At 44.2% G+C, this 24,942-nt stretch overlaps 1 protein-coding gene across 7 annotated transcripts in view; it reads right to left on the bottom strand.

Annotated features, from left to right (window-relative positions):
- Positions 1-3,313: 3,313 nt before the first annotated feature.
- Positions 3,314-24,942, bottom strand: part of LOC309325873 (sodium channel protein type 5 subunit alpha-like) — a 38,414-nt gene continuing 16,785 nt past the window's right edge. For 4 of the 7 annotated variants that reach the window (XM_081834177.1, XM_081834176.1, XM_081834178.1 and 1 more), the window contains exons 10-24: positions 24,526-24,764; positions 23,170-23,379; positions 22,178-22,531; positions 20,426-20,875; positions 19,087-19,221; positions 18,124-18,244; positions 17,321-17,475; positions 14,705-14,878; positions 14,319-14,441; positions 12,647-12,931; positions 11,499-11,552; positions 9,147-9,284; positions 7,603-7,707; positions 6,701-6,971; positions 3,314-6,101 (exon numbers count right to left, since the gene is read on the bottom strand). In XM_081834177.1, coding sequence (XP_081690303.1) covers positions 4,870-6,101; positions 6,701-6,971; positions 7,603-7,707; positions 9,147-9,284; positions 11,499-11,552; positions 12,647-12,931; positions 14,319-14,441; positions 14,705-14,878; positions 17,321-17,475; positions 18,124-18,244; positions 19,087-19,221; positions 20,426-20,875; positions 22,178-22,531; positions 23,170-23,379; positions 24,526-24,764 — 4,046 coding nt within the window. In that variant the 3' untranslated portion in view covers positions 3,314-4,869. The remainder of the gene's footprint in view (positions 6,102-6,700; positions 6,972-7,602; positions 7,708-9,146; positions 9,285-11,498; positions 11,553-12,646; positions 12,932-14,318; positions 14,442-14,704; positions 14,879-17,320; positions 17,476-18,123; positions 18,245-19,086; positions 19,222-20,425; positions 20,876-22,177; positions 22,532-23,169; positions 23,380-24,525; positions 24,765-24,942) is intronic. The other 3 variants (XM_081834175.1, XM_081834179.1, XM_081834180.1) reach the window with 3 other exon arrangements.

Here is a 24,942-nt window from a genome sequence, read left to right as displayed (position 1 = left end):
GGCTGGATTAGACTGGCCTATGGAGACGGGCTGCCTTGTGAGCTTGAACCTGGGTCTCCCCAGGACTCATAAGAGACTTTAACCATTACACCCCACTGCCCATTATAGCTTATTCCAGAGGACCTTCCTGAACTGCAGCTCCCATCTCTGGGACACTGTGCCAAAAATGCATGGCGTGCTCATTGTGACCACATGCTTTCAGAATTTCAGCAGAAATAACCTTGTCTTTGGGACAATGTTTCAAATGCGGGCATTTGTTATGAGAGAAGCCTGATCCCTCGCCTTTGCTAATGATTTTACCGTAAACCCTACATCTTATAGCAGGCATAGGCAAACTCCGGCCATCCAGATGTTCTGAGACTACAATTCCCATCATCCCTAGCTAACAGGACCAGTGGTCAGGGATGATGGGAATTGTAGTCTCAGAACATCTGGAGAGCCAGAGTTTGCCTATGCCTGTCTTATAGGATCATAGAGTTGGAAGGGACCCTGAGGGTCATCTAGTCCAACCCCTTGCCATGCAGGAATCTTAACTTAGGCATCCATGGCATGTGGCCTTCCAACCTGGTGGGACGACTGCAGCCTTCTTTCCCAAGGCCTGGGGCAGGGGGAATAAGATAACTGGGGATCCAGACTGGACTCAATATGCGGGTTGAGGTTGTTCTTGGGGAAACAGTTGAGGAAACCCTGACACATGATTCCTCAGCCCTCCAAGTCTTCGGCTCCACAGGCCTCCAAGCCTCTTCCCTCCAGGGCCAGAGTCAGACAGGATCTTGACAACATTGTTTAGGGGTGCAAAGGCACCCATAACTGCTAGAGTCAGTGAACATTAGAAAATCAGTAAAATGGTAAGATTTAGATCATATTTGGGATACTGAAGGGAAAATGCAGGCTGCAGCATGGGAATTCCTGCCTTTAGCCTATGCCAACTGGCCTGTCTGGGCCAGTTGAGTACAAACCACTACGAAACGATGGTGACACGTCAAAGAACGATCCATGGATCTGTGCAAAATAGGGTTGCCAAGGTTACTGGGGGGCATGGTGTCCTGCAGGAAAAATGCATCCCCTAGCAAATGTTCTTGGGGAGGAAAAAGAAGATGTCAGAATTGGAGGCAGAGGCCATGTGGGGCAGAACCACCTTGGCAGGTTGGGACAGAGGCACGGACATGGTGTGCAGGATCTTGGACTCCAGTGCTGCACTGCTTTGGGGAACAAGCCCCCCTTGGGATGTAACGCTGTGAACTTTCTTCCTCCACCTAGATCCAGGTGTATATAGTTGTAAAATAAACCATACATCTTAAAACACTACACTCTCTGATGTGCCTGCATCCCCAACTGAGGTTGGGGGTGGTGTGCAACCTTTGTAAGAATACCTCCGTATTTACAAGGCTAGGCTAGCTCCACCCACGTTTTACAGGCAGGGAGGGGTCTTCTTCCCCACAGAGGAGAGATGAAAGCGAAAGAGGGTCCTTTGCTGCAGCCATTTATCCCTTCCTTTACCCCAGCGTAACCAAATATTGGAAGATTCAAGATTTATTTGCACAGTACACAGCTATACTGTGGAACTTGCTACAACAGGAGGCAATGCTAGCCACCAACTGAGAAGGCTTTAAAAGAAGATTAGACAAACTCAAAGACAAGAGAGCTATCCATGGCTAGCTATAGAGCTGGAGGCAGCGATGATTCTGAGCTAAAAAGCTAAAAAGCACTGGGAGAGTGCTCTTGTGCTCAAATCCTGCTCGCTGGTTTCCCACAGGCGCCATCTGGTTGGCCACTGGAAGGGTCATTGGTCTGATCCAGCAAGCTGTTCTTGTGTTCTTAAGTGCTGCTTCCACTCTAGTCCTCATCCTCCAGCTCCAATCCTGCTGCTAGACGTGGAGTGGGATGAAGGAGCCATCTCTACCTTGACCTCCTTCCTGCTTTCTTTAAGGAAAGCATTGCAAGCCACAGCTAAACGCCAAAGGCCTCCAAGCCATTGAGAGAAATCCTTGTCGTCCCAGATGGTAGCTGCATCTCTGCTGCCATAGAGATTGAGCCATGCATGCCCATGTTATCAGGTTGGCCATTGCCCCTCGCAAGAGGCTTCTCGCGCATCTCCAGCCGGGGGTGTCATTGCCCCCAAGTGCACCAGTGGCAGTAGGAGGCGGGGGTTTTCACTCCCCAGACAACACATTGCGGCACACTTAGATGGAGTCAGTTCAACGTTTGGGGGGGTGTCAGCAAGGCCTCCCCTCAGGTCTCCTTCACATGCAGAATGAATGGGCATGAGGTTGCAGCATTGGGTCCACAGGCTCCCCCTGTGGAACAGCGCACAGAGAGACCAGCACAAATACAACTGTGCACATTTGGAAACCATGTGCAAAGCAAGTGCATGCGAATCAGGCCTTGGTACGGCAACGGCTGAGTGGTAAGGGAAAGGTTAGTCTTCTGAGCAATTCCAAAAGATTACTGGTTTAAAAGGAATGAGATCTTCTCCAAGTCAGTTCGCAGTAAAAACACGGAAAGCTAAGCACGCAACAAGAACAGATTCGGCTACGTTGAAGCCATTTGCAACTGCTGACTCAAAGCAGTGATCAGCTCTTTAATGTATAAAAGCTTTGAGAATTGCAACGGCAAAGTCTACCTTGAACAGGGGTCTCTAGGGTGAGAGTGGGCACAGCCACCTGCATTTATTCTGGAGGAGCCCTATTAAATCCCATACGACGTCTACAGCGTAAGTGATTTGTGGAAAGCATCCTTGGCGTTCTCCTCCCCAGGGTCTGCTAAAGCAATACATCGTCTGTATATCAGCCCTTGGTACATTTGGGGTTGGTACAATTAGGATTAAATTACTGTTACATCATCAGACTTTGCGAAGAGTCATCTCTCCAGCAGCTTCTTGGAAATCGTGGCTAGAAAAATTGCCCAGGCAAATTAAACAGAAGAGAATTGCCACCTTAATTCCCTGGTTCAAAGCATCCTCCTTGTTCCTTAAATCTTGCAGCTCTGACTAAGGGCCATTTCACACATTACAAGCAGTCTAAGGTTGCCCTTTTCCTTTAGGTGTTCATTTTCACCTTTAGCACCCTAAACAATTTGAGAGCCGGTCATCTTAAGGACCAGCTGCATCCCTATGAACCTGCCTGGGTTGTAAAATGGACTTTCGGAGACCCTGTTTTCTAGACCCCCAATACAATATCTTTGATGGGCAGCAACCAGAGATGGGGCTTTTTAGTGGTGACTCCACATCTTTGGAATTCCTTCCCCAGGGAAATATGCATAAACCCATCAGTGCTGTAAACATAACCCATGCTCTTTCCTCATTTCATCCATATTTCTGGATTGCTTCTTGGTCTGTTTATTGTATTATAGCAATGGCAGCAACATGGCTACAATAATTTATACACATCCTGGTGATTCTTGATATGTTTATCATATTCCAGAAGATGCTGTATCAACAAAACATGCAGCGGCTATATTGGTCAGACAGGGAGGTTGAAAGTGTTAAGTTCCAGTTTGGGCAGCAACCGGTTTTATGCCTGTTATTCTGCAAAATGCCATGTACATTAAATACATGAAATATGTTACATAAAGAATAACAGTGGTGAATAGAACAGCTTTCTATCCAGTTGTTTCTGCTTTCATGTATTGTTTCCAGATGAGCAACTGAGTTATGACTTTGTATAAGCATTCTTTCTGCCTGTAGGTAAGTGATGAGCTAGGGCTGCCATGTTTCAAAAAGTGAAAATCCGGACACAAAAGTTGTTGAGCTTTTTAAAGTTTTGCCCAAAAGTTCTTGAGCTGCTTTTGCAAAATAAAAAAAAGGAAAAGGAAAAAGAAATAATCAAGTTTTTGAGCTATTTTTAAGGAGATTCGCCAAAATGTAGACTTCCAACATTTCCCTAGACATTTTAGTGATTTCCACCCGGACACTGATACCGGCTGCCATATTTCAGCTATGTCTGGGAAATTTGGGACGTACAGCAACCCTAGATGAGCAAGTAGCTCCCTAGCCTTCTGCCTCAATTTAGAACAGGCCTACCTCAAATTAGGATAACTGGGATCCATTGGGAACTGGGCTCGAACCAAACAATTTAAACTCAGACCCACTGCACACAGCTGCAGCCCAATCAGCAGCAGGGTGGGGCCTAAAGGCCTTCCAGGCCCCAATTCCACCCCCCAAAGAATCCCACTTTCCAGACTTAATTGGATGGGAAGGAAGACTTCTGGCAGCAGAGGGCTCAGCCTTAAAGTCTGGATGCTCTTCCACTGCAGACAGGAAGAATGCAGTTCTTAATTTCCTCTGGCTCAATCCACTGACCCAGAATGCATGGGTAAGTGCATTTTTCATGCTTCCTGCTGACAATGAGCACTCCCTGCCCTCGCTTGCACCCCCAGGTTCCATGAGACATATAGAAGACTCCCCAACAAATTAGAAATCTGAAACAATAAGAACCTGTGTGGACCACCAACACGGAGGAAAGGTAAACGCTTGCCAAACTTCTTGGCTGGTGCATCAAAGGAGCCCTCTATTTCCAGACCAGAAAGAGCCGTACTCTGGTCCCATAGGACCCCAGTAAGTTATATTCTCTGTGGGCTTAAGCTCACTTCGGTGCAGTAAGGAAAGAATCACAGTCATCACAGCAATGATACCCATGTCCGAGAGATGATTCTAACATAAAGATTATGATAGCTTTTCACAGATCCTTCCCTTTTCATGCAGCTAGAAAAAAATAAGCAGTGCTAAAGGTAGTATGGTAAAAAAAAAAAGGAAAAAAGGCAGGTGTTCATAATCTGAGGGGTGGAGTCTTCTTGGATTCTGCAATAAGGGAACCATTGCTTGGTGTCTGAGTGGCACTGTGTCTGTTTAAAGGTGTGCTTGACCAGCATCTACACGTTAGACCTCTTGCCTTTGTCTTTAAACAGCTGGCCATCTCTAGCTTTGTCTTTTTTAGGAGACACTGCTGCTTCCCCCTCAAAAGCATCATCAAGTTCTCCAGTAACACTGCAGTAGGATGGAGGAATAGATTCCAAGGATGTTGTGTGGGACTTGTCTGTGTCTGTGTTATAGTTTTCATTCATTAGCTGTGCAAGGAGACCTTCTTGTTCCGGAGCATCTTCGTCAAGGATATCTCCATCGCTGGTTTTGTGTCGGTGTAAGAAAGAGGCCTGCTTCATGGACCGCTGGAGCAAATGACTCCGGAAGGCCTTCTGTATAACAGCAGCAGATGCCTCCTCATATTTCCACCTGAGTGTGGTGGTGATTGGTTCGTAAGAAGCCTTGGATGGGTTTGCTGCCATGAATTTCTCCTCCATTTGTTGCTTAAGGGTGTCCATCTCTCCCGAGTCTCCAAGAACCCTTTTGGTGAAAGCAAAGAGGATGTCCAAGCAGTGGATCCTATCCCCAGTTACCATGGGAAGATCCATGGCCATCAGCTCAAGCACGTTTGGCTTCTGTATGCGCAAGGGCTCTGCCAGTGCATGAGCAAAGTTAGAAAGTTCAGAGAATGAAATAAACTGGGTAGCTTTAGGGTCAAACTTCTCCCACACTTCATAAAACATTTCAAAGTCATCGTCACCTAAAGGTTCAGTGCTCTCTTCTGTGGCAACGTTGAAGTTCTCCAGAATAACTGCAATGTACATATTTACAACTATGAGAAAGGATATAATTATGTAAGTAACAAAGAACAGGATGCCTACGGCTGGGCTCCCACAGTCACCCTTGGAGAAAGTTGACGTCATGCCGAGGTTCGGGTCACAGAATGGAGGCCCAGTGTTCAATATGGGGCTGAGGAGTCCATCCCAGCCAGCAGACGTGGTGATTTCGAAGAGGCAGAGCATGCTGTTGGCAAAGGTCTCAAAGTTGAACATGTCATCAATCCCAGCCTCCTTTTTGACGTAGGCAAAGTTGGCCATGCCAAAAATGGCGTAAATGAACATGACTAGGAAAAGCAGGAGGCCAATGTTGAACAAGGCAGGGAGGGACATCATCAAGGCAAAGAGAAGAGTCCTAATCCCTCTGGCGGATCGGATCAGGCGGAGTATTCGCCCTATTCGCACCAGACGTATCACCCGGAAAAGTGTAGGCGAAAATGAAACCACAATGCCGGACAGCAGGCTGCCTGAAGGGGAGAAATAAGCAACAAAAATCTTGAATGAACTAAATGGCTGCTCAGCAGGCTAACCCTTAATTGTTTAAAGTTAAAAGAAGTCCAGCAAGGGGTCACTTCTGCATTTTCTATTGTATTCCTAATAAAATTTTGTTGCTGGTGTCTGATTCCTTCCTGGGGGCCTTTAAAACATAGTTTTGGAAGTGGGAGTCATAGTTCTAAAATGCCATGTATTTAATTTTGGGCACAGTTCAGCTAGAGTTGAGCACTTTAAAAATCCAATTTCTCAGGATTTCCTCTCTGGTGGACTCCATATGGCAACCTCAGAGGACACAATCCATCTTTGGCCACAGCTCCCAGGTGTTCCTGGGACACCAGACATTTACATCATATTTGACATATGTGGCTGTACCTAAGGAATTATCAGAACTGTTGTTTGCCCCCTGGCAGAGCTACAATTCCAGCACCCTTAACAAATTACCATTTATTGGATTCTTTGGAGGAAGTCGTGTAATTCAAATGTGTGGTGTATGTGATGAGGTTTAAAATGCTTCAACTCTGGTTGGGTTGCTAAGAGCTAGTCAAGAGCACATTGTTCTGTAGCGACTTACCAACAATTGACATGATCACGACCACCAGGTCAAAAATGTTCCATCCGTTGGTGAAGTAGTAGTATCTCAGAGCCACGAGCTTCATGACACACTCTATTGTGAAGACGACGATAAAGAGGATGTTTATTTTGTTAAGAACAAATGTCTTCCCTTCGGACTGGTCATCTGACTCCACCATCATCGTGACCATATTAAGGCAGATGAGGGCCATGATGGCAACATCGAAAGCTTGGCGAGTTACGATGTCGAAGAGGAATCCTTGGTATTTGTTCTAAAGGCAAGGGGGGAAAGATTCTCCAGGATTTGTGTAGAATCAATACATAGCTACCTGTTATCCTTCAATAATTTAGTCAGACAACAACATATCAAAAATTGCTTAAACCAAAAAAAAAAAAAAAAAAAGGAAGGAAGGAAGGAAGGATCAAATATCCCTTTCAAGTGGAAAGAGGTGTCTTTCATTTGCTATTGGGGGCCTTCCCACAGCAAGTGGAATTTCGAGTTAAATGTAAAAAAGAGAGAGGATATTCTGGCATTTCGATGAGAATGATGCTGTGCTGATGCCATGAAAATCCTTGCATGCCTGAGCTGCATTGCTTCCACAATAAACTCACATCTGGAAGCACCCTGAGCCCCATCACTTCTTCCAATATACTGAAGGAAATGTGAGATTACTTACAACTTATCCAACGGAAGCATTCACTCACTGCCTTTAATATTTCCATTTAATTCCCTATTGCAATAACATACCAGAGTGCTCTTAATTCTCAGCCCCAAGATTAAACTTTGTATTCGCCAACTAAGTTTGCTCTGCATCTTAATCATACATTAGCAGCCTTATTCCTTTTTACATTTCTGTTCACCTATTGGAAGTCTTTCATCTAGAACAGTTGAGATGTACTCACCAGTGGTCGTGGGATGGGTTTTTGAGGTTTCTTGGACCCCAGTTTTTTCATGGCATTATAATATTTTTTTTGTTCCTCCGTCATGAAGATGTCTTCTCCACCAAACTGCAAAGAGATAAGAAAACTAACATTGTTGGGTGCAGATTATATATTGTTTGGCCACAAGAGGGGCCTGAGCACCAGAGCACTCTCCCCTCCTGCAGTTTCCTGCACAACTAGTGTTCAGAAACATGCACCTCCTGTTCTAATGCTGCCTTTTGCCACAAAAGAGCAAGCACAGGGCTGATTTCCCATTTGGGATAAGAGATGCTTTAGGGATGTTGGAGAATTCCAACAAAAAAGGAAGAAGAAATGTAAAGGGCTGAGTTTCATGCATTCACCTGGGATCAGAAACAGAAATCAGTCAATGAATTCAGTTGGTATCTGTTTGCATTTTTGTTAATAATAATAATAATAATAATAAAAATTATACCTCAGCCACTCTGGGCAACTCCTAACAGAATTAAAAGCACACAAAAACCTCAGACATTAAAAACTTCCCTAAACATTCCCTAAACACTGAAATTAAAAGATGCCTGCTTCTTGGGAGAAAAGCAATGACAAACCTAGACAGCATCTTAGAAAGCAGAGACATCACCTTGCCAACAAAGGTCTGTATAGTTAAAGCTATGGTTTTCCCAGTAGTGATGTGTGGAAGTGAGAGCTGGACCATAAAGAAGGCTGATCGCCAAAGAATTGATGCTTTTGAATTATGGTGCTGGAGAAGACTCTTGAGAGTCCCATGGACTGCAAGAAGATCAAACCTATCCATTCTTAAGGAAATCAGCCCTGAGTGCTCACTGGAAGGACAGATCCTGAAGCTGAGGCTCCAATACTTTGGCCACCTCATGAGAAGAGAAGACTCCCTGGAAAAGACCCTGATGATGGGAAAAAAGATTGAGGGCACAAGAAGGGGACGACAGAGGACAAGATGGTTGGACAGTGTTCTTGAAGCTACCAGCATGAGTTTGACCAAACTGCGGGAGAGTCGGACGCAACTAAACGACTAAACAACAACAAACATTGTTTCATTTCCTTTACACTGAAATGAATGTGAGTGGGCAGCAAGGGGAATAACATAGAATTTCGAAGAAACTGAATTGCAGTAGAACAGAAAACAGACTGTGAAGGATACAGGTTGGAATGGAAATCACTGCCTTCTTACATCCCTAATCTTTCTGCTGCCTTTTTTCCTCAAAGAGGTTTATATCTTAACTTAATGCTTCAGTGCTTCAGTCAGAGATAAGGGATCTTTTTAGCTGTTATATGATGTCAGGTGACTGGCAGGTGGGTGTGGTTCTCCCGATACAGCCTATGGGCCCAACAGAAAGGCCTGCTGAGTCTAATTAACCCTAATAAAGGTCAGAGTTTCCCCATCAAAAGCATGAATTTTCTTTCACTAATGGAGGCTGGTCCAGTAGAAGGTACCCATCTAACTAGTCTGATTCTTCAAAGGTTCACTTTCAACAGGCGTAAGGAAACAGAAACACTTCCTAGATACTTACCTTTTTCTTTTGCTGATTAAAATTATCAATAATGACGCCAACGAAAAGGTTCAGAGTGAAGAAGGAGCCACAGATGATAAAAACCACAAAATAGATGTACATATATTTGTTAGCTTCCCATTTGGGCTGGTATTCCACCTGCAAATACGAAAAGCACATTGAAACATGACTGAGAAAAGAAAAGGGAAAAAGGAGAGAAAGGCAATTAAAGTGGGTAGGTTTGTGGCGACCCCTTGTTAACATTTTTCTCATTGGTTGCTGTACCAAGAGATGATGGCTGCCTTTGGAGCTAAGCAGCTACAGCGCTGTCTCTGAGCAATTATCCAGAGAGGTTTGCAAGAGGGAAGTAGACATTTATCATGGGATCACTGAAGTTGCCCTCTGGCTCATTTATAAATCTCTTCCCATTGCCACAGTAAGTCACTTATGATGAATCTGCTTATAGCTCATTCTTTCACCAAGACAGTCAGAGCAGTTTATATATGGAGAGGCCCAGATAGGCTCCCATCCAGACTGCTTACAGGAGCAAACCTCTTTTGCTGCAGCAGTAGAACTGTGCCATGTACCTTTCATGGGGCAAGGAAAGCTTAACATGTTACTGTGGATGGGGGAAAGGTTGGTTCAGTTTGTATTTAAAGGCAAACCTTTGTAATTTGCAGTTTCCAAAACAATATGCAAACTGAAACACAGCCATCCTTCAAAATTCACGCTTCTCCAAATTTGGCAATACAGATCTCCAACACGTGTAAAAACAATATGCACATACTAGGTTAAACAGGGAATATAAAATGCTTATATTCATTAAAATAACAAACAAACATGCATTATATTTGGGGAAATTGCTTTGCAAAACTGTATATCTTAGGCAAACTTGCACACAAACGTGTGTACATTAGGAGAAATTTGCTGATGAATTTTCAGGAGGATTTTTGCAAAAAAACGGAAACTTATGTGGAAATATGAAGAACAGAACTTAAGATTGGAAAACTGAGAAACTGAGAGAAACTGCAACTTACATTTTCAGCCCTGGCTACCCATTACCCTCCTAATATATATCTGTGTTGTATTCCTCTCCCGGACCTATTTTTTTCCTGTGGAGGAAATGTTATATAGATTTCCCAGTTTCCCCACTCCAGATGGGAAATCTGTGGGGAGGAGCTTTAAGCAGCTGCTGTCACTCTCAGTCACAACTTCCCAAAGAGACTGTTCACAGAGCTCCTGTGCTATGCCTAGTTTGGTTCCCTGCCTTCGCACAACACATTTGTCGGAAAGCCCACCCCTGTATAAAACCGATCACTGTGGGAAAGCCTAACCATATTATACTAGAATTTAAGGAAACAGTGGTGCCCCACATAAAAGTACAACCCCTGTCTGAGAACTTTACAGCTCCATTACGCCTGTTTTGAATTGGCCCTTCAGGATCTCGTACTGCGTGGTGCAAAATTGATTTGTCTCCTGTTTGGGTTTTCCTTAACAATACTTGAAAGACTGTTTTCGGTTTTTTGCCTGTGCTGAAGGCAGGCTAGATCACCCAGGGTGACTTAGCGAGACCTTTTGCTGGGTCTTGAAAAGGCAAGTGTTTGATAATTACAGTTAATTGACACTGCAGGAGCAAGACTGCTATGTACAAAGCTGACCTCCCAGGCTGTCTGCCCAATTTAACCCCTTTATTTACAGCTTTGTTCTATGAAAATGATCACACTTAGGCACTCTGGGGGCCACATTAGATCATGTTGTGCTAAATGTTACCCTGGCTTGCTCCAAATCACTGGCTGCCGTGGTGGGTGGTTCTGGGAAACAAAGAACACTTTGATGGCAAAACAAGGGTGAATTCTACCAGATGTTACTGAGAGAAATGGAGGACATTAGACTGGATAAGCCTGAGCTCGACACACAACTGTCATTTTCAGTGCAGCCATAATAATAATAATAATAATAATAATAATAAATAATTTATTGTTTGTACCCCACTCCTCTGACTGGGTTGCCCATCTCACTGGGTTGTATATACTTCCAGCATATACAAAAACAAAGCATGAAACATTAAAAAGCTTCCCTATACAGGGCTGCCTTCAGATGTCTTCTACAAGTTGTATAGTTATTTATCTCCTTGACATCTGATGGGAGGGCGTTCCACAGGGAGGGCACCACTACCAAGAAGGCCCTCTGCCTGGTTCCCTGTAACTTCACTTCTCACTGTGAGGGAACTGGCAGAAGGCCTCTCAGAGCAACATGTCATACACACTGACATTAATTTAGTTTGACTCTTGAGCGGATTCCCTTACATTACTATTACATCACTGAGCAGGTGAAAAGAGGAGAAGAATGAGCACGTGCATTTCTGTGACTTACATCAGTTGAATCTGCTGCTGCATACATTATATCCATCCAACCTTTGAAAGTTGCCTAGAGAAAAAACAGACTAATATAAATACGATTAAGGTACGTCAATAGGTGTGCTGAAAGAGGGTGGGAAAAACCTAGTGAATCTTTTTGAATTCTTTGCATCAGTCTTCACTCAGAATATATTATGCAGATATCCACACCTGCCTTTGAGTAAATATAGGCCAGTGACCCAAAGGATGCTGGTTTCTTAGATATGATGCCAGTCCTGCTCAGCTCAGGCTGTGAGGCACCAGCATTGATGAGCTAGCCAAACTTCAGTGGTAGAAAGCATGCTTTGCACACAAGACTCTTTGATTCAGTCCCTGACATCTTCAGTTGATAAACTTAAGTAGCAAAACTTAGAAAGACCCTCACCTGAGACCTTAGAGAGCCAGTCAGAGAAGGCAGTGCTGTTCCAAATGAGTTTGGCTAAATCAAGCAGAGTTGGCTAAAGGTGGGATTTGAGAGCTAACAGGCAAAGTAACAAGCCACCAGGTCCAAAGGACATTCCTGGAGTCCTTAGAGGATATTACTAGTGCTTTGAGCAATTAGCTTATGGCTATAGTTATTATACATGGAACGCAGGTGGCGCTGTGGGTTAAACCACAGAGCCTAGGACTTGCCGATCAGAAGGTCGGCAGTTCGAATCCCTGCTCCTACCAACCTAGCAGTTCGAAAACACGTCAAAGTGCAAGGAGATAAATAAATACTACCCTGGTGGGAAGGTAAACGGAGTTTCCGTGCGCTGCTCTGGTTCGCCAGAAGCGGCTTAGTCATGCTGGCCATATGACCCGGAAGCTGTTCGCCGGCTCCCTCGGCCAATAAAGCAAGATGAGCGCCGCAACCCCAGAGTCGGTCATGACTGGACCTAATGGTCAGGGGTCCCTTTACCTTTATAGTTATTATACACTCAGAAGAAGTGTTACTTAGAAAGAAAGAGAATGGCTAATGAAGCAAGGATGAACCTATACACTGAGGGAGTTACTGCAGCAACAGCAGCTATCACAAAAGTCTTGCTTTTAGGTATCACTGAAGACAACAACACCAACAGTGAAGGCAGAAAGGAAAGAGAGAATGAGAATGCGGAGACAGATGCATTGTGCTACAAGACCTACCACTTGGAGAAGAGCCAGGTAGCCAGAGCCAACATTATCAAAATTCACTTTAACTGTAATCCAGTATAATATTCCATCGGTCCTGTTGTGTTCTTTGCAGTCACTGAAGTTAGTAATTATGGTCTCATTTATGCTGGCATTTTTTTCAGTCATGTTAACGCATTTTCCAAACTTCCCTGCAAACAAATTGACTCCCACAATGCTGAAGATGAGCCAGAAAATGAGGCAGACCAGAAGAACATTCATAATAGATGGGATGGCGCCCACCAAGGCATTGACCACCACCTTTGAAAGATAGGGAAGAGTGGAAAGAAAAAGGGAATGAAACAATTTTTTAAAAGTCATAATAATAACATAACTTTGAAATAAACAACTTACCTCAAATGAATTAGTATTCAATAACCCACCAAAATATAATAGTACACAATGAAATTAAATATCAGCAAACAATATTTAAACAGAGATTCACTCTTAATGATTATAAAAAATAATTGCCAAATTATAATCCATAAAAATATCAGCAAGTCACAATGCAAAAAATACCACAATACATGCAAAACAAAGACACACAACTTATAAAATTATTTAAAAAATAATAATCCATGAACTTCACCATAATATATCTAAATAACAAGAAGGAAAACAGATTCCAGGGCAATAAACTGTGTCTTTCAACCTCTCTCCTTCCACACACGCCCCCAAATATAAATTGTGGGTTCAGACTGCATACTGAATGCCCCTACTCAAACCCATTCATAGGAAAGCTATGTTCAGATCAGATCAGCAGAAGTATAGTTAATCTCAACAAAGAATGTTCATGTTGAAAGGGCACCATAATAAGTTTACTAGTCCTTGCCACTGCCATCTACACTCAAGTCGGTGATAGATTCAAGTCGGTGTTCTCATGCAGTGTTAGAGATCATGATGGGGCATAGAGAAGGGGTGGTCTCTTAGGTATATTTCAACCAAGTGGTAAAATGCTTTAGAGATGAGAAATAGCACCCTGTGTTGCACACAGAACACAGCAGGGAGCTGTTGCAGGTGATGGGACACCTCAGTAAAGAGGTGACTTATTTCAAGAATGTGATGGTGCTACGTTCCATGGAGATAACCTGGTGCCATTTTGAAACATGTGATAGCATGAATGTCTTCTGTATCACAGCAACAGGCTGCTCTTGCCCTTGAAGTAAATCTGATTTTCAAAGTAATTTGAAGAACATGGTTTGATCTTTGCAGCCTTAAATCCACTCCCATGGTCCTCATACTCTAATGTTTCCATACTATTTACCATCAAAGTTAACTACTGTGTTGTGGGTAACAAAGATGTCTCCTGGACATCTATTGCCACTGCTATTTTTCTAGAAAAAGAGGTGCTGGAACTCACCACAAGTGCCTCCCTTGTTCTCTAAGAATGGCAATGGCACCCACCTGAGAGGGGCTGGAACTGAGTTTTGGTGAGTTCTGGCTGAAAAACGGCCTGTCTGTTGCCAACAATATAGAACATGTTCATAAACCTCTCAAGACCCGCAGAAATCTTTGATGTGCCAATGGGAACCCCTGTTCCAATCTCCTCTACCACCCCCTCATCACAGTAGCCTTCAAAAGAAACAATTTACAAACCAAAGGCCTTTTCATAGGGATAATGTTCAGTGATGGCATTCATTCAACTTACCCTCATCCCTTCAAATCGTGACAGGGCTCTTAATGGCCTCAAAGCTCTTAGGGTTCTGAGAGACTTTATGGGACCCATGTCAGATTGTCCAGCCAACGTTGCTACGAGGGTTACTAAGGAGACCTGCAGAAAAAAGTAGCGAGGGGAGATGTTAAGTAGCAAAAAACACAAAGGAACAATTTCACTATGAACCTTAATCTGCCTCCTTGCCATGCACAAACGTTTTTCATACATGCTAAAGCACCACTTCAAAACGAAAGCATAAAACCGTTTTACACAAATTGCAGGGCTTCCCCTTAAGCAAGGAGAGTGCAAGAAAGCCCAGTCGCTATACCTTGGAAGCTAACAGCACCCATTCCACAGAATGGTTCAAAGGCAACACTTACATCTACAATTATGAAATCAAGCCAGCACCAAACATTTGTGAAATATTTGTAGAATCCGTAAGCCACCCACTTCAACAGCATCTCCAGGATAAAGATGTAAGTGAACAATTTGTCGGCATAATCCAGCATGATTTTAACATTTGGTCTCTCACTCAAGTGTATATCTTCAAATGCCTGGAATAAGAAAGTTAAGATGTATCTTGCTACTGATCAAGCAGAATTTTTAATTTGCAGACTTCTTTACAATCTTTCCTTAATTGTATGAATGTACTGCAATTTTCCAGTCCTGCTGCATAACCAAAATACTGGAGCTGTGCCAAACATATATATCTCCCCATGAGAACTGGAGGGCACAGGACATGGCAAATGAATGATCCCAGGCAATCATGTACTAAATACAGTGATGTTACAACACTGGCAACCCATAACATAAAATACTCAGGGTGGCTTACAATAAAGTAGGGACACTTAAAATTCTCTGCACCTGAATTTTTCCTGGATTTTGTTTGTTCCAAACTATCTTACCCAGGTTGTGGAACAGTACCAATCTATTAGCAAAAACTTGCTGATTTCCAGATTTCACCTGGACCACTGTCAATGTGACGTTTTGTGATGGTTTTCAGTTTTTTCCAACCATTAAATAGGACAGCTCAGTCGGTAGAGCACGAGCCTCTTAATCTCAGTGTCGTGGGTTCGAGCCCCACATTGGACGAAAGATTCCTGCAGTGCAGGGGGTTGATGACCCTCATGGTCCCTTCCAATTCTACATTTCTATGATGTAATGCCTCTGCATTTCTATGATGTAATACATGTGCACATTCTCTGCAGGAGGAGAATGTGCACATGTATTCATCAATATTTATTTAGTTATTGTATTTATTAGCTGCTCTTCTTCACTGAAGATTACAGAGTGGCATACAATAGGGTTGCCATATTTCAAAAGGTGAAAATCCAGACACCAAAGTTGATGAGCTTTTTTCTGGGGGGTGGGGATTTGCCATAAATAAATTGATGGTAAACGTGTTGGCAGGGCCTGCCTGGCTTTTGACTTGCATCCTGTGGCGAGGCAATCCCCTGCAGCCACTGGTGCACTGGGCTCAGCCGAGGCGCCAAGACTGTGTTGCCCTCTTTGCTCCAAGACTGCCCCAGCATGCAGCTGGCACAAGCATGGCTTGGGGTGAGCACTGCTCCCCAAAGCCTCCAGCTGTTTGGGGTTTGGCGAGATGGGAGGCACAATTTCCAGCCAATCCCAAGCCTCTGCATTCCTCCCCGGGTTGCCTTGCTGCTCTTCCCACCGGACAAGCGGCTGAGTCTGGCACATAGCAGGCGTCGTGTCTTCTCCGGCCAGATGCACTTTGTAGTGCACCAGACACAGGAAGGACAGCCAGGGTGCATCTCAGCGTTCCCACAGGGAGGCTCAACGGGCACCTCGGGCTGCCTGCCGGGGTGAGGCCGTCCTGGGCCAGAGAGGCAGCCAGCAAAGAAGGCCCATCCGCCCCAGCTCGGTGGGCGAAGCGGAGCGTGTCACTGCAGCTGGACTCCTTTTTCCCTGAAGGCTGGTGTGCGCACACTTGGAGTCTCCTAGTTTCCCCATAGTGAGGTGTCCCAGCACCGACCCCTCTCAGAGAATGTTGAGGCAACATTCCCAGGAGCCGCAGGGACCCTAAGGCCCACCCAGGAGCTCCCTGTCTGTCTCAGCACTCTGCAAGGGCAAGGGAAGGGCCAGATTGGAGGCGTGGGTCCCCTCAAGGACTTACTCCGCCTGCCTCCACAGAAGTGAGGGGCACCTGCCCAGCCAGGCTCTAGCCAGGCGTGTGTCTGTCCGTCCCCTATCCCACTCACTTAGGCATTTGCTTCCTTTTCTGCCTTCCTTTTGCTGCTGCATCTGTGACTGGAGCTGTTGGGGAGGCTGCATCGGGTTGCCATACGTCTGGGTTTCCCCAGTCATTTTAACCCTTATCGGAAATTTTCCCCAGACACAATTTTTGAGGGCCCAGTCCCTTCTATGTCCAGGAAAACCCAGACATATAGGCAACCCTACATACAACAACTAACCAGCAGGTGACATGATTATATAATTCATTAAACTAATGAGCACATTAAAACTACTAAAACACTTGACTGGTGAAATACAGTACAGAAAGGAATCTTGATATGGTGGCACGTGCCATGCTGGTAAAAGAATAACGGGTCCACCATAATCTCAGAGAAATTTGGCCTTCCAAACGGTGTTCCCAGATTAAATATATATCCATTGGTGGTGGTGATAGAAGGTGCACGAGTATTTCCCCAAACTGAAAACCTGATCCAAGCACCCAGTCAGGCTTCATTCTCACTGCAATCCTATGCACTCTTACTGGGAAGTGAGTTCCCATTGAACTCAATGGGATTTATATCAGAGCAGACATACATAGGATTGTACTGATCAATGGTGCTTAATACTATCTGGCTAGAGCTCCAATTCCCAAATCAGCAAATTGTGCCCCCTTTGTTTGCCAGCACTATTTCATCTTGGAATGGAGTGGTGGTTTAGAAATATAATCTTTCTTTTCTCTGCTCTGTCCAGTGTGCCACTTAAGCCACAGAGTTTTGCCTGTGAGAATCAGTTTAACATACCAGAGCTCCACTGCTCAGCAGAATCATGAACACAATGAAGCTTTCAAACCAGTTGTGCTCTACAATTCGGTAGCATGTCTTTCTTAGGTTCCACCATAATCTGCCTGGAAACTTTTCAGTGTTCACCATACACCAAGGATAACGCTGAGCAAATTCTGAAAGAGACACACAATAAATAATAATCCACATTATGGGGTTGGTACAACCCTTGTAAGGGACGCGGGTGGTGCTGTGGGTTAAACCACAGAGCCTAGGACTTGCCGATCAGAAGGTCGGTGGTTCGAATCCCCACGAAGGGGTGAGCTCCCGTTGCTCGGTCCCTGCTCCTGCCAACCTAGCAGTTCCAAAGAACATCAAAGTGCAAGTAGATAAATAGGTACCACTCCGGTGGGAAGGTAAACGGTGTTTCCGTGCGATGCTCTGGTTCGCCAGAAGCGGCTTAGTCATGCTGGCCACATGACCCAGAAGCTGTACACCGGCTCCCTTGGCCAATAAAGCGAGATGAGCGCCGCAACCCCAGAGTCGGTCACGACTGGACCTAATTTTCAGGGGTCCCTTTACCTTTACCTTTAGAACCCTTGTACAAGTTAAATAGTACTGGCAACTGACTTTTAGCATGCATCCTGCAATTAATGGAAGCTGGTGATCCCCCTTCCCATCACTGCTCTCGCTTACATCATTGTCAGCAGGTGGAAGCATGAAAAAGAAGACAAGAAGCACAGGCTGGCCATTTTGGGTTGCAGCCCCATGTTTCTGAAATTATGTAGCCCTGCATAGAATAAATTGATGAAGTGCATCCTTACTTTCGGGGAAACAATTATCTGGCTCCGAGTCCTCAGCTAGTTCAGGGATCTGCTTCAGGAATTCTTCTGAGTTTGCTAGGTCCACGGTGCTGCCTTCTGAGCAGCTAATAATGTCAGCTCTCTGCAAAAGAAAAATAGAGCCTTGAGTTTTCTTTTTTACCAGGCATTGTCTGTCGGTTTTGCCTAACAGGAGTGCAGCTAGAATTTTATATTAATGTCATTAGCAGCCACATGTGGATTTTAAGAAATTTAATGCTAGGCATATTGGAAGGAGTGATTTTCACATCAGGACCATGGCGCATGGGAATGGGAGATTTAACCTTTCAATTCCTAGATGAAATCCTGACAAAACCCAACCTCCCTGCACCACAGTGCAACAATTAGTGACTGGAGTCAATAGGAGGATTTTTTCATAAGGCTAATATTTGCACTGGGAGGGATGTATTTTTGCCATGAGGGTTAAAGTGTTAAACCTCATCTCCCCACATGGTATGGTTTTGGTGCCTGGTATTAAATCAAATCAAATCAAATCAAATCAAATCGGTGACACACTTGCTGTGTGATTAATGTAACACATATAAATTTCTGATCTACAATATCCATTTCGGCACCAAAAGAGAGGTTCAAAGGCTCTGAATCAGCATGCCTTACCCCTCAAAACAAGCAGGCAGACAGGTAAGCAAACTAACTAACTAACTAACCAAGCAACCAACCAAGCAACCAAGCAACCAACCATCAGAGGCAAACAGTCAAAGAAAGATACTCAAAACAACCTGCTTGGGTTTCAGTTCAACACATTGAATGGTGATGTTTCAATTAGAGTTGTGACTTTGTTTGTTTGTTTCGTCCCGATTTCAATGCAACCTTTTTTTTTTTCCTTACCCAGTTCTGCAATCAGGGCATTTTATCATCTGGATTATCATTATCAGCTTTTGCTTTTCTTTATTGGTGAATAACTTTTACCTCTTTTTGTTTTGGTGATGAGGACCCAGCTTTCCAATGCATACTTATTTCCCCAGGAGAGGAGATTTCAGATGTTCGGCTCCAGGCGTCGGAACTCTTGCTCCGCTCTCCTCTCAATCGCAGCTGGTTTTCCTGCTGAAGAGAAGCCACATTCATCTGCACTCAAGACCATGCCACTTCTATTTGTGTTTTTTTTGGGGGGGGGACCCTTTCCCTCCTACTATTAGTTAAAGCCATGGGAGCTAAAGAGAGATGTATTTCTGTGACTCAAACAAAATTACTGTCATCTGTAGGGGAGTGGATTCTAATTGGGACTGTGGCAGAATTCCCCCCTGCACCATTTCCCAGTGAAAATCTCTTGCCCAAGCTGGTATTTGCCTCGCAGAGGGAAACATACAGGTATCCATAATGTAGTTGTATGTTGTGCCTCACAATGCAAATAGCACTGGAAGAGGGCATTTCCATGCAAGCATTCAGGAAAAAGATAAGGTCACTTCCACTCCCACTACATTCCTTATCAGAATCCCCACAGCCCCTGATCTCCCAACATCACATATAGTTTGGCCTTCCGGCAGGCAGCAAGACCAACAGCTTTATCAAGTGCTTCCTGAACCACAGTTCATTGTTGGTGAGCTGTGGTGGGCCTATTGGGTCACGCTGTGTATGAGTAGCCTGTACCAGCTCTCTAGGTGGAGTAGCTACAGCACACAAGGGAAATGCACTTTTGTTTCCCTGGTTATTGCTTCTTCTCAGTGCCATTTTCCTTCTCCGCCCTGATCCTCAGCCTCACTTGCCCAACACTGCCTCTTAATCTGATTGGCTGCAGCCACCCATGTGGTTTTGTTTACAAATGTTTCCAGGTTAGATTAGCGTCATGATGCTTCAGGATCTGATCAGTCAAATTTCACGCGAATGGGCAGGGGGTGGAGGGAAGCTGTGCTAGGAAATGAGGTGAACAATTAAGAGCCAAAAAGGGTGTATTCCATATTGAGCTTATTGAAGGAAATGTGGGGATTATGATGATGATAGGAGGAGGAGGAGAAAGAGGAAAATGACACACAGGACTGCATTGAAACAGCCTATGAGCAAAGGTGAGGGAATGCAGCTACTAACACTGTTAGGGCAGAAGCTAATCTTGTTCCTTATGAGGTGACCTTCTATCAGCACAATCACATCATTGCTTCTGCTTCTCATTAATTCTACAGTGTGACAGAACGTTCAGAAAGTGGGACAGAATATTGAGGACTGACATTAATATTGCTGTCTCCATTTCTGTCCGCTGCAATATTTGCCCGCCTTTCCTTGAACATGGAAATGTGGCCCTCAGCTGACTCCTTACCTTCTCAGTATATTCTGTCTCCATGGCTGCCCCCTGCTTCTCATCAGCATCTTCAGAACCCTCGCTATCGGACTCGGGGGCAGCAATGGGAACACAGACAAACACATTGGGGTTGCTGATGAAATCATCCGGGATATGAACTGAGCACCTCTCCCCGTTCTTCTCGATCTCTCTGTTACCATGGCTCTCCTTAAAGTTCGGGAGATCTTTTCGAAGCTCCAGCCCGTTCTTCTCAGATTCACATTTTATTTTCTTCTGAGCTGCCTTCCGCTTGTACCCAAGAGCTTTGAAACAAAAAGCCAACATTGCCTGTTTTGCTGTATGCAGCCCTCGGTGGATCCGAGCGAAGGCAATTTTAAGGTTGTTCGTTTCTCGGTCGTCTTCCGGGAGTTGGAGGAGGTTGTCAGTGCTGAACGAGTTCAGCAGCAGGGCAATGAACAAATTGAGTACCTCAAAGCAACGGGAAGAGCAAATGTTTAACAACATTTCTAGCATAATTGTTTTGTTTTTTTCTGAAGAGAGATGGAAACACCCAATTCTGGCATGACCAGGACAAGGAAACCAACCAACAGCCAGGGATAGGCAAAATTTGTCAATTTTGGTTTTTCCCAGTTTCTCATTTTGTCAACCTTAAGTTCAGTTCTCCACATCAATTGACATGTGTGGGGTTTTTTATTTTTTTAAAAAACCCCATGAAAATTCATCAGCAATTTAGTGCAAATTTATTGTGATATACACACTTTGTATGCAATTTTGCCTAATATACGCATTTCTGGAAAACGATTTTCTGTAATATAATGCATTTTTATGTTGGCTTAATTAATATATGCTTTTTAATGCACATTTTACCCTAGTTGTATGCATTGTCTACTCTTAAAATGATACATCTGTTTTCATTCTTATTAATTCTTTGCAAACTAGTTTTAGAGCATAGGTGGAATGAATAAATATCGACAAATTAGAGCAGAAAATCTGCCTACAAAGCCAGGTAAGAGTGAGAGGCAGGTAACATGCTTTACTTCCTTCTCCTGTCTCCTTATTATGGAATTTCATTTCATTTCCCAATGGCTTGAGAAAAGACTGAAAGATGTGAGAACATAAGAACAGTAAAATGTAAAGGTACCCCTGACAGTTAGGTCCAGTCGTGGATGACTCTGGGGTTGCAGCGCTCATCTCGCTTTACTGGCCGAGGGAGCTGGCGTACGGCTTCCGGGTCATGTGGCCAGCATGACTAAGCCGCTTCTGGCGAAACCAGAGCAGCACACAGAAACGCCGTTTACCTTCCCGCCGGAGCGGTACCTATTTATCTACTTGCACTTTGATGTGCTTTCAAACTGCTAGGTGGGCAGGAGCTGGGACTGAAGAAGGGGGCTCACCCTGTTGCGGGGATTCCAACTGGTGACCTTCTGATCGGCAAGCCCTAGGCTCTCTGGTTTAGACCACAGTGTCACCCACATCCCTATAAGAACAGTAGAAGGGCCCTTCTAGATCAAGTCAATGGCCCATCTAGTCTAGCCTCCTGTTCGCACAGTAACCAACCAGATGCCCATGGGAAACCTGCAAGCAAGAACCTGGCAGAAGCAGCCCAGGACAGATTTTCTGGAATACTACCATTCCACATACTAGCCTTGTCTTATTTTAAAGAAACAGCATGAGGATGGCCTTTTCAAACACATTTCCCCTTTTCATTAATAGCAAAGCAAAATTTTGATAAAAAGGGGAGGGGAAACCAAAAGGTATCTGTAAACTCACCACTAAATTTCCAATCACCATGACCAGCAAGAAGACAAGCAAGCACATAGATTGCTCATTGACCACCATGCAACCCCACATGGTTTCAATCCATTCTCCACACAAAATTCGGAAAATAACAAGGAAGGAGTGGAAAAAATCTTGCATATGCCATCGTAGTTTGCAGTCATCGGCCAATTTCTTACAATGAGTCTTATAGTTGCCCCCAAATAGCTGCATTCCAAATACAGCGAAGATAAAGACGATAATGGCCAGAACGAGGGTGAGGTTGCCCAGAGCATCCACTGAGTTTAAAATTATCTTAATAAGGGTGTTTAAGGTTGGCCAAGACTTCGCCAACTTGAAGACTCGCATCTGTTGGGGAGGAAAGTATTGTACTGTTAGATAACCAAAGAACAGAACAGTTTGGCAGTTTCTATTTTTTGTAGCCTTCAGTTCTAACTCTGTTTATCCTTCTTTTCAGCTTCATCTTGCCTTTTTGTTCTCTTTTGAACATATTGCTATTTATTATGTCCGACCCTCAGCAGCCAAACAAGTGCCTATGGGGAAGCCCCAAAGCAGAACACGAATGCAGTAACACGCTCCCACTCATTTTTCCCTAGCAACCGGTATTTAGAGGCATGCTGTCTGTGATGCTGGAAGTAATAGTTGGCCATCGTGTCTAGTGGCCACTGATAGCTTGTCTCCTTCATGTCTCTCCCAAACAGCACAGCACAGGAGCTGGCCTTGGACACATATTTTCAACTCCCTTCCTGGTCCTGAAAGCACCGGGTGGCCTTGGGGAAGTTGCTGCTTCTTGCCCTCAATTTCCTCTATCTGAAAATAACATCCCTCACAGGGCACATCTGGCGATTAGCAAGTTAAATCTTTCATAGTGCTCCACAAATGTATAATCAATAGTGATCTTCTGCAAGAGATGTAGCTTGTGGGAAATCCTGTCCTATATGTCCAAAAAGAAAGGAAGGAGAGAAAAAAAGAGAGCAAGGGATTACCAGCCTCAAGGTCCGTAAAACTGTAAAATTTCCTTTCCTGCTGCCTTTTTTCCCTGATGCCTTATTCTCTTTGGGTTCACTGCTCAGTTCAATGATGCTTATGAAGACAATCACACTGTCAAAGATATTTGAGCGCTGCTGAAAATAATAATAGGGATCCAGCGCAATGATTTTCAGGATCACTTCTGCGGTGAAAATTCCGGTGAAAATCTGCAAAATAGAAGTGGAGACGTCAAATCTGTATGTTCCAGAATGCTCTCTCCTCATGCCGGGGTTAGGGACAGTTCACATGACAAACAGGCACATTGAGAAGTCCACAAACCCTTCCTGGGGGGCTCCATTGCGGTCTGGCACTCCCTCCATCACCCTTCACAATCAGATGAGGGAGGCCCCTTGGGCTGTGTCCCGGGCAGCAAAGGAGGTCCCTGGGCTGAGCTTGCTGCCCAGGCAACAGATCCTGCAAGCTCGCTCAATCAGCCAATTGTGAGTGGGCAAGGGGGTGGGCCACTCTTGGGATGCAGGCTCAGTCCACTCCCATGGCACATAAGAAGAGCATGTGGCTTGTCCTGGCAGCCACTCCTAGAATCAAAGTAAATGGCAGTATGTCGGCCACCTTTCCTTTGGCTTGCGCTATTAGACAACTTTGTGGGATTTATAATATTGAATATAAATTAATTTCATTTGCAGACGATATTCTTTTGTTTATTTTGTACTGTTCAGGCTAGTATTCCCATCTTGATGCAAACAATAGATGCTTTTGGTCAAGTACAGTGGTGCCTCGCAAGACGAAATTAATTCGTTCCGCGAGTTGCTTCGTCTTGCGATTTTTTCATCTTGCGGAGCGCGGATTCCCCGGGTATTAACGGTTTTACGAAAAAGGAAGCAAACCCGCAAGACGTTTTCGTCTTGCGAAGCAAGCCCATAGGGAAATTCGTCTTGCGAAGCACCTCGAAAAACGGAAAACCCTTTCGTCTAGCGAGTTTTTCGTCTTGCGAGGCATTCGTCTTGCGGGGCACCACTGTATCTGGTTACTCTGTTAATTGCTCCAAATCAGAACTGATGCCAATAAGTCAAAACCTGTTTACACATTCATCCAAGGAATATAAATTCCAGATTTGTTCCGAATCTATTAAATATCTAGGTATGCTAATACCAAGAGATATAACCATTTGTCATAGTTAACAGAAATAAATTAATAAAGAATTTTCTTCAGATAGTGATAGGTGAGAGTCATTGAACCTTATACCCTTTGGGGAAGGGTGAATGCTGTCAGAAATCAATATGATAATAATAACAAATGCATAAAAGCTTATTACATGCTGATGCAGAACATCCTGCTTGCCAGAATTCGCTTACCTTGTTGCCTATCCCAAGCATGGCCTCGAAATCAGGGGACATTTTATAGTGTTCTAGCGCCATAAAAAGAGTATTCATCACAATGCAAACTGTGATTGTGAGGTCCGTAAATGGATCCATAACAAAAACGCCCACATTCTTCTTTATCTTCAACCACAGTGGGCAAAAGTTCCACACAAGATACTTTGCAGCCAAGTTCTTCAAGAAGCGGGGGCATTTCTGATTAGATTCTTCAAGTTCTAAACAGTAAACACAATAAAGTAAGGTCCCCCCCCCACCCGTAAAAAAATATATTTAGAAACACGCGCCTATGGTCAGGAAGTGGGATCAATAAGGACTTGTGAGAACAACTCCTACTGAATCTGTTGATGCTCCAGCAGAATTCTTTTTTAAAATGTATGATCAAGGACTATTGTA

This window comes from Podarcis erhardii, assembly GCF_964252035.2.
Source record: "Podarcis erhardii genome assembly, chromosome: 12".
NCBI classification, from domain to species: domain Eukaryota; kingdom Metazoa; phylum Chordata; class Lepidosauria; order Squamata; family Lacertidae; genus Podarcis; species Podarcis erhardii.
This window is presented reverse-complemented; position numbering and strand designations above follow the sequence as displayed.